Here is a 9879-nt window from a genome sequence, read left to right as displayed (position 1 = left end):
AATTCGAGACAAAAGGCGCAACTGGAGTACTCCAGTATCTGCTTGCCACTCACTAACTTCTACAACGAAAAAGAAAATAATTATATTTTTTCCTACTTTTCTTCGAAACCAAAGTATAAGGCACGATGGACTACACAGTATACTCGATTGTGAAATCAGACGTGTCGGTGACCGCTCAGAGACCAAACGTGTTTGCCAATTGCGCGCGCTTTTTGCCTCGAGAGTGCTTTTGCCCGCCACTTTTCTGCGCCTTAAGTAGAAATAATTGTCCCACTGCGCATGAGCTCAGCCGTGAAGAAGTGGATTGCACACCGTCCTTAAAACTGAAGGGGAAACCATTTTCGGACTTTGATGATGTCAAGAGAATCACTGTTTCATCAATCGCCAAAAGTCTGACAGGAAAGGGATTTATCCTTTGGCTGCATAAAACCTCGTGAAAAACTTTTCAAAGGCGCACTTTAGTGAGAGTCCACCGGCAGTTGCACTGAATGAAAATTGATAAGATGGTTCTCTACTAAAAAGGAATGAATATAAATTCTAGAAAGGGAACCCGTGTCTAAAACTTTTTGAAGCCAATAGTTCGATCGGTTGATGTGTGAGATATCTTTATTGAATCGCAATCGCCAGTTAATCAATCCTCCAGCCTTGCCCAACGTCTCAGCGAATCCGTAAAAGTAGACGGACCGAAATCCTGCAACAAGCACAAACATGAATCCGACAGTAAGCTCTCTACTTTCGTTAGCACTTCTTCTCTTTATAGCCGTCCAGATATCAACAGCATTAAGTATTTCAGACGAAACACAAGGTAAGATTTCAATATTTTACTCAATTTTTCTTTCTGTTGATTTTATCTTTGTTTCAATAATGTGACCATAAGATATGTCTCCGTTTTGTTTATCGTGTTCTCATTTGAGTAACTATTTTTATTTATACCATTCTCCAAATTTGTGAGTTTGGACGTGAACTTTTGTAAACTTTACCAACTTCATAACCTTGCTAGGCCATGAATTTTGCAACAAGTTCATTTTGATGAAGATAAGTGAGAATTCTATTAGTGTTTTATCATTTGGTTAATGAATTGACCAATGCTCTTCAAAAAAAAGGAAATATTTTCCACTTGCAATGTCAAAGCTGCTAAACAACCCGTTGCGCTCACGTAACCAGCTGTTGCGTTTGAAAAGCAAGGGTCACAAACTGTAGCCTTGAGGGAAGGCTTGGTATAGTGCTGATGGAATAAATAATAGCACCATCTGACATAAGACTTAACCCTGGTCCTAGCTTCCTAACTTAGAGCCAAAAACTTCGCGTAAGAAAGTTGAGTCTTTGATATGCTTCGTCGATGGGAAACCTGCTCACCAAAAAAATATAATTTAATTGTCTGTAAGCGCATCTGTTAATAAAAGTGCGAACCAAATATGTGATGTAATATATATTCGGATATAGAGGGATGTACACACATTGAACTTGATAGCCATGATAACGTTGTCAGGAACTTTGAGCCTCCCCGTGAAGTTCAGTTTGTTTTATCGATTATACATGAAATATGAGACTCGCCTTCGAAAATCAACCTGCAAATTCCTTAAAAGATCCGTTTAGAAGTTGTGTGATCTTTCTCAGACTGGAGGTTATTGGGCGTCTCGAACTAAACCATTTCGAAATTGTGATTGACTGTTTACGGGTTTTGAAGTCTTCGGTGTTATACGAATATGAATTTAGGTAAAGATTAAGATTCTTAGCCGATACATCTCAGGACCGCTATGTTACAAGACTGTTGGTTTTTTTTTCTTGGCGCTATCACCAAAATCCTCGAGAGTAAATAAAGAACTTCACTGACAAAGGAAAGCAAAGAAGGATCATCACTAGAAAGTTGATCCGTCAGTCAATAATTAACTGTCATCACCATCAATTTAATATTTCATAACCGTTATGTTTTCTTTTCAAACGTAAAATTACTGCCGTAGATCCTTGCGTCACATTTGTTGTCCAGGGGAGGAGGATATTGTCCCCCCCTCTTGAATAAAATGTTGTCACGGACTTAACGCCCGTGGGTAAAATGTAAACATGCATCTTACAACATGTGCAAATCAATAGTAGACTAGAATATATAATCGTCTGGTGTCTTTTACTTTATTCGTGGTAGATGATGAAAATTAATCACGCTAATTAGTATCATTGTCCTGGCTTTTATCCTCCGGCCGTTCCAGGGACATGCTACTTAATGGATGTAGATGGAAGCACATTATTGACGAGTATCTTCCTAATCACGGATAGTTACAGAAACCATCACAAATACAATCGCTCTTTCATTCCTTTTACAAATACCTTCGTATTAATAGGACTAATCCTGTCCTTCACGTTTTATGTTTAATAGCCTGTCCAACGCAGACTTATGCATTCGCGACCAGAAACAACATAACTACCTAAACAAACAAGAGAATGGGTCAATGCAACGGAATTAGCTAAGTTAGAATAAAGATGAATAAATAACGACGAAACGTGACGGAAAGGTTGTGTGAGTGATGGGAATAAATAAACGGGGAACGGGGACGCATACATGTAGACAGTAAATGTATTGAAAATACCCGTCAAAATGACAAAGAACGGATGGGAGGTCTTTGCCGAAAATTTGTAAGATGGAACAGCAGCTCTGACAAAACTGCTGTTTTGATCCACCAATGAACGACAAAAACCTCTTGGTGGCGTTGTGTCCTCAAGAGCATTTGGCAATTTATTTTCTATGTTCTTAAATCTGTCTTGCTTCGTGGAGGCGAAAACTGCCTGATGATTATGTTGCAAAAGCCCTAACATCTAACATCGTACCTAAAATCACCCTATGATCAGCTCGCTTAACGTATCTTCCCCCTAAAAAACGCCTCAGAATATAAGGAACCTAATTTGACGTTGCATATCATTGAACAATTCAAAACGTTTTTAGAGACTGGACCAAGATGACGATACTACATGCATGTAATTGGAACTCTCCAATTCCGAGAATTTACGTTCCTTATTTTCTTCAAGCTTTTACTGAAACTGCTTAAGTGTTCGTACATTTGCTCCCATTTACATTTCAATTGACTCAAATCTGATCATATTTCCCACAAAATAGAAACATGCATAATGCGGGGATATGAATTTACAACTATTCTGAATACCATAGACACAATATTTTCTCGGGAATCAAATGCATTCCTATAAGACTGGAGACGCCATTTTCACAAAGTGAACATGTTTAACAAAGGTGAGGTTTCGGACGCTCACCTACGGAAATGGGCATCTGAAGTAGAAACTCTTGTAACAACTGAAAAAAGAGACGAAATGAGGTCCTTCATATTGAAGTGTTCCCTCGAGGCATCATCATTAGCGGACATTACACCCCTCACAAGAATGTAAATATCTCATGAACATACCTGGTTGTAGATTAACACAAGGGCCATTGAAGGGGTTTTAAATGCATTAATTGCCTCGGAGCAATTTTTTCATTCCATGAAAAAAAGTAAGTTGCATAAATCATCTATTTTTTGAGAACCTTCATATCTCTTTCATCTTGGCGTCTTTACCATTTCCATCAGAAAATGGTGTTTAACTATACAGCTAACGAAATAATTTAATCATTTAATGAATTAAAGGGGATGACATTCGTGCAATCAGTTGGATTGTTTTTGCTACCTTATTGTAATTAATCCAACTCGGAGGCTGTTCAATGCACAATATAGACCGATATTATAATCTTAAATCGAGTAGCATTCATGGGTTAGTCACAAGGTGCACCACCATCTCATAGCGTACCGAGCATTCCGACGGGGGGGGGGGGGGGGTCTTAAAGCTGTTCGTAAGCTAAGAGTCGAAGAACGACTTGTTAAACTCAAATGGTGGTAAATGGTATACAACAACATATTCACTTGCTATAGCGTAACAAAGGTTCACCAGTCATTCTTAAAGTAGTTTTTAACTTACGAGTAGCTTTATGAAACACCCATACCGGTACTGTTGTTAATCGAGCCAATATTTCGTGTACGCATTTAACGCCTTGGTGGAGTGTGGTAAATGAAGATAACTGTCTTGTTATAAGTTTGTTAGCTATAGATGGGATTCGAACCCGACACTTCGTGTCATGTGATTGAATCGTTTCAGCACCGTTACTACCTTTGGTTCGTAACGTCGACATGTTTTATTTCTCATTCAAGGAGGTTCAGCATGGGCCTTGGATGATGAAGAGCAACCAGCCGATTACAGGAGCGTTTTGAAACTGGTCAAATACGAGATATTGATTAAAATGATGAACGATTTATGCGACGAGCTTGATATGTGCCAACCCAGCCAGGTGCCTGCCCGACAACCCTCCATCGTCCGAAGAGGGGAAAACAACGAAAGAAGGAGAGGTGAGTTTATCATTAACCCATAGCCAATACTGAAAATGCACGGACCTTGCACATTGCATAAAGTGCCTTATTAAATTATAGTTCAGTAAACTCCTTTTTATATTCTATTGATAAAAAACTCGCCTTCAAATAACCTGTATAATGTAGACCGGGGATTGATTTTACAAAACAGCTTTTGTGATATGTCAGCAAAATTCATTTAATTTGTTGAAAATTCTCTTAGCGAAAAGTTCACGTAGATATTTTATATAGGCTAAACATATTGACCTAGTCCGCAATCATTTGAGTAATCAATAGATTTCCAATCATTCTTCAATCGTTTATTGAATTTTTGTGTTCTGACACTCCGTATATGAATGAGAACAAACGAATGATTTCATTTATTCATTCCTATTGTCATAAAAATATCAAATCCGTGAAATCATCTTTCGTTTAGAACAATATAGCAAATTGAAAACATTGTTTCTTAAATCAAGACGATCGTAATCAGTTGGCCCTTTAGAAGCGGCGGATCTGGGGGGGGGGGGCACAGTCGGCCCGTGCCGCCCCCTGTTAGAAGCAAAATTAAAATTTGTAATGTAAAAATTCCATTAAAACAGAAGTGCCCCCCCCCCTTTTGAAAGTAAAGACCTTTTTGTTTTTGCTTGTCAAATTTCCTCGGGAAAATGTGCCCCCCTGGAAAATCCTGGATCCGCCCCTGCCCTTTGGAGAATCTGCTTAAAATGAACAAAATAATTCGTCTATTCCTAGGAATCAATGCTGACAAACAAGATATATGTAGATATTTCAATAATTCCATATTCTAATAGGATCGAGATATTAGTTTTTGGACATTTTTAGCTCAATATTACATCATCTTCCTTAACTTATGTTTCAAAATTTAATGGTAATATAACTCATCAATGAATAATAGGAAAAGGAATGTCATTTGCAATTTCTTCGTTAATAGAAATCGGTTATTATAGCGACGGTAATAATCGCCGTGAAATTTATGAAATGAGAGTTATTATCTTCGCCTCAGCAGTTTAGTGGCAAAGACCAAAGTTTTAAAGGGACAGACTATGTTCAAGTAAACTGTTTTTTTTCTTTCCATTTCTATACGGCGATCGATTTCCACCCAAGTAATTTCACCCACGTGCTATGTCTTTTTTTTAATTTCACCTGCCGATTTAAACACGCTAGACCTTTCCCCCTTTGTTCTTTCACTGCAAAAAACTTTGGTGTTAACCGGTGTACATAGAGGACCTCACCAGTTATTTTACACCGGTGTTAATTTGGTGGTGTTAGTTTTACACCTATAGGTGTTATTACAACACCTTTGGTTGTTACATTTACACTCTTTGGTGTTATGTTCAATCTTTAGGGTGTAATTTTAACACCTCAGGGTGTGGTCCTCTATTAACACCAATTGGTATCAGTTTTAACACCACAGTTTTTACAGTGTTATTGTTATAGAAAGGCAAGAACTTTGATATAATATTAACCCTTTGCTTGGGATTGTTTTCCCTTTGTATGTGTCGTCTTTGTATGTCTTATTTTGTATCCGTTCCATGTCCCTTGTTGACTGGACCGGAAATACTGATCTTTAGCACCACTCCGCACTCGATTTTTTTTCTGTTACAATGTTACCATGCTTTTTTTACTCTGCATCGCCGTCCTTGTTGCATGAATTATGTATTTTTCCATTACCTGTAGTTATTTCATTGAGTGAAATAAATGAATTGAATTGGATTAAATCACGTTGTTAATGTTGGACCATACACATTTGTAAATGAATGTCCTCTAGCGTGTCATTTGCAACCAACAATCCAAAACTATAAATTATTTGTATTTCAATCAGTTATTATGATTATAAAGAAAGCCTTGTATAGGATTAGCGCCTACCTTCCTCATGTCTCTCCTTTTAGATATGATTATTTCCTGTATATCTCTTAAATTAGTCTCATTAGCCGAGCTAACTAGATTTAATTAATGGCATAATAAGGGATGTTTAAAGTGACAGAAGTCTACAACTGTAAAGTTTCAAACAATGAGCTCATATTGCGATAATATAGTTTTCTTTATCCTTAAATATTTAGAAAGAACTCTACAGAAGATAAGAAACAAAAGTGAAAACAACATCGTGATTGGCCCGCATTCCTCATTAGGAGTTCCTCTTCAATTCAAAGCTAATCTAACTATCACTTTATACCCCATGCCATTTACTAAGAGGTAACTAATTCTTTCTTCCAAACCTTCCTGAAAACGAATATCCAAGCATCTGGCTAGAAAAGTTTGTAATTACATTTTATGGTTTCTTTTCAAATAATCTATTTTTAAATGGAAACCCTGCATTGCAACATTTTTAAACATTGACCTAGTTTTTTTTTTTTATTTTAAGATGATTTTATTTAGCTCTACATGGAACAAATTCGTCTTGACTGGCTCGATTTTTCTTTGATGTTTGATGCAAATGTAAAGATCAATCACAATTCATCATTAATTACAAAGTGTTTAGTATAGGGCCTGCGAGTTTGTTTCTTCAAATTTTTAGTTTTGCGTTTAGAATGATTTTCCCCCTGGGTAGCAATTCTTATATAAGGGGTATCATAGATTTACACTGCATAAAATATACCTTCAACAGAGTAAGAACAGTAAGAGTAAGAACAGAATGGAGAAACATTAACATTCATGCCATATTTTTATTCTATTTTCAGGTGGATCGCACTTATTCTGGAGAACTGCCTTATTGAAGAATCCGGCACTGAAGACCGCAAATTGATACCCAAAACACATCCTGAAAAAAGAAACTGTGTGCGATTTAAATCAAAAGTAAGGGGCGGGGTATAACGAGTATCTTAATCCATTTCAAATGTTGACCATAAAATAGGCTGCTGATAACTTTGGGTGAAAAAACCCAAACCAAAAAAAAAAACATTATTCAATTAAATGCAACTATCTACGGATTTCTTTGCGCAAAACTTTTTTTAAATGAGTTATTTCGATACGAAACGTTATCTGGACACTGCACAGTAAAGACGCTGTTTATCATTTGTTTAAGGCCTGGTCACACCGCCCCAGCGTTGTTGGAGCGGTCGTGGAGCGGAGAGAAAAAATCATCACCGCTCTCTACCGTTCACCATTTTGGATTTCGATTTTTTTTCTCGGTTTTTCTTATGAGCGAAATTCGACCCTCTTTCCCTACCGCTCCACGACCGCTCCAACAACGCTCGGGCGGCGTGACCGGGCCTTAACATAGCGCTGGTTACTATGTGAACCGTCGTCGTTTAAACAGTTTAAACATGTGTTTGAAATCACAAATATCAAAGTTTACTTTCATATACAATTCTGAATGAATTAGGCTAGGTTGTTAAAACTATTTAAAATACTGTAAGGTTCATCATCATAATAAATACCGTTTTATGAAATTTTAAGCGGGTTTTTGCTGTGCACTAGACACATGAAAAAGAATTTAATCTGTCAATATTTACAACACCATGCACTAAGTTTCGGTTTCTGTTTCTTATTCACAACTCATAGGGTGTATTTGGATTTATCTACATTGTATTTTGATATTTTTAGATTAATAGAAATTGGATTTAAATGCATAAAATCATTGCATTCATTGTTTATAAGTCAGCACCATCGATATTTTCATACATTAGTTTGTCGTTGTTTCCATCGTTTGTTTATAACTGGATCGTTGTGGCCCAGTGGATTAGTCTTCAGACTTTGAAACAGAGGGTCGTGGGTTCAAATCCCAGCCATGGCGTCATTTTCTTCAGCAAGAAATTTATCCACATTGTGCTGCCCTCAACCCAGGTAAGGAGAATGGGTACCCTGCAGGATTAATTCATTGAATGCATGAGCACTGAAAGGCAGCTCGAGCTAAAGCCGGGGGATAATAATCATAATAACAACCGCCTCGGAATGGAATATTTCTAGATAGATGGCGCTATATATAAATATCTATTATCATTTCCATTATTATTATAAGTTGTTACATTTGTCAATGAAGATATATACCGATTACACCCTATAAAAATAAAAAATCATCAAAGGAGATCTTGTCTGTATCTTGCCGCGAAAGCTTTCCCCGAGTTCGCGCTCATGGCCATCTGTTAACTGGTCTCCTTGAAGACGTGTTCCGAGGCCACTTAACTCTCGTTAATAGCCCCTTGGTATTACGTTGTGGGGATGTTTTTATAGTGTGTAGAATCTCAACGGAGCCCTCTACAGCATCGCTTTATCATCATGGCTACCAATATTAGAATAAATGAATACTAAAGAGCGAACGATTTGCTATTACTCCAGGGGATGGTGCGATTCGTTCACTCACCTTTCCTTTTATAACAGGTTTTATCGCTTGTATTTGGAGGCAAAAATTATTCTACAAGTTAAACGGGTTCTGCCGTCATGTTTATTCGGTTTATCAAGTAGTTGAAAAGGTGATGATTATGTGTGTAATCATAATATATCATGTACTACATGCGGATAATTTAATTTATTTTTTTTTAAATATTATCTATCTCTATAACCAATCATCTATGTGTTACATGTACGTCATTGATATCTTATAAATTCACCATGCAAAATAAATTAAGATTTTGTGTTAAAAAATAATTCTACACCACACACACCCTTACGACAAATAATCGACAGTGTTAAAATACTAGTTAGTTAGACATGGACGTTTCAAAGCAAGACACCTGAAGTTGTTTCTGTTCTTTACACTTTATATTCTTGAATGTTATTTTGTCGCCAATGGAAATCAGTAGACATAGCCCTTCGCAACGATGCAATTTTTATTTTAAAATTCAAGGCTTTATGTGGTGTAACGCTAAGAGATATGCTTAACATTTAAGTTGAGTATAAACTTTAATAGATGGTTTTCTTCATAATTTGTTAGTTAGGTTTATCACTCTGTACAAAACTAAAACAAGTTTGTAAAATCTTAAGCCAACAGTTTGATATTAATACTCAATTCTAAATAAAATAGGCATAACTGCAGCTTTAAGGGGGTACTCCAAGATGTAATGATATGATATGATTTAAACAGATAAAGATAAATCAGACAAACGCAACAATGAAAATTCCATCAAAATTTGAAGAGAAAAAGAAATAAAGTTATAACATTTTAAAGATTTGCATTATTTCAGTGAAACTGTTATATGCATGTCTTCATGAATAAGCAAAAGAAAAATGATGTAATATCCCCACTTGTTCTTATGCATCTTATTCTATGAAATTATATTTATTAGAATTTGTCATACAAGAACTGAAAGAAATTGGATTGACAACTGATTTAATGGATAAGTTTTCAATTGCTCTAACTTATTTCATTATAAGGGGAAAATATACACACGCACATTAAATGAAAATATGAAAAGAAAAAGGAAAGACGGGATGTTACACCATTAGCACATGTAAATAATATTCATCACGATGTGCGTATAACTGTTTTTACCAAATAAAGGTAAATTTTAAGATTCCATCCCTTTTTTACTTGCCGGATTTTGTT

The 9879-nt window shown here is 36.3% G+C and overlaps 1 protein-coding gene across 1 annotated transcript; it reads left to right on the top strand.

Moving 5' to 3' along the window:
- The first annotated feature begins 256 nt into the window (after positions 1 to 256).
- LOC121428228 lies at positions 257 to 7259 on the top strand. The gene is made up of 3 exons (XM_041624844.1): positions 257 to 805; positions 4185 to 4379; positions 7076 to 7259. The coding sequence occupies exons 1-3, from the start codon at positions 709 to 711 to the stop codon at positions 7138 to 7140; spliced, it is 357 nt and encodes a 118-aa protein (XP_041480778.1). The 5' UTR covers positions 257 to 708; the 3' UTR covers positions 7141 to 7259.
- Positions 7260 to 9879: the final 2620 nt, after the last annotated feature.

Source organism: Lytechinus variegatus, chromosome 14, assembly GCF_018143015.1.
Source record: "Lytechinus variegatus isolate NC3 chromosome 14, Lvar_3.0, whole genome shotgun sequence".
In the NCBI taxonomy this organism is placed as follows: domain Eukaryota; kingdom Metazoa; phylum Echinodermata; class Echinoidea; order Temnopleuroida; family Toxopneustidae; genus Lytechinus; species Lytechinus variegatus.
This window is presented reverse-complemented; position numbering and strand designations above follow the sequence as displayed.

What these genes read in the sequence shown, in the direction of transcription:
- LOC121428228 (XM_041624844.1), top strand. Translation starts at nt 709, where the DNA reads ATGAATCCGACAGTAAGCTCTCTACTTTCGTTAGCACTTCTTCTCTTT. An exon ending in TATTTCAGACGAAACACAAG is followed by an intron (nt 806 to 4,184) that starts GTAAGATTTCAA and finishes TTCTCATTCAAG; the next exon opens with GAGGTTCAGCATGGGCCTTG. An exon ending in AAACAACGAAAGAAGGAGAG is followed by an intron (nt 4,380 to 7,075) that starts GTGAGTTTATCA and finishes TTCTATTTTCAG; the next exon opens with GTGGATCGCACTTATTCTGG.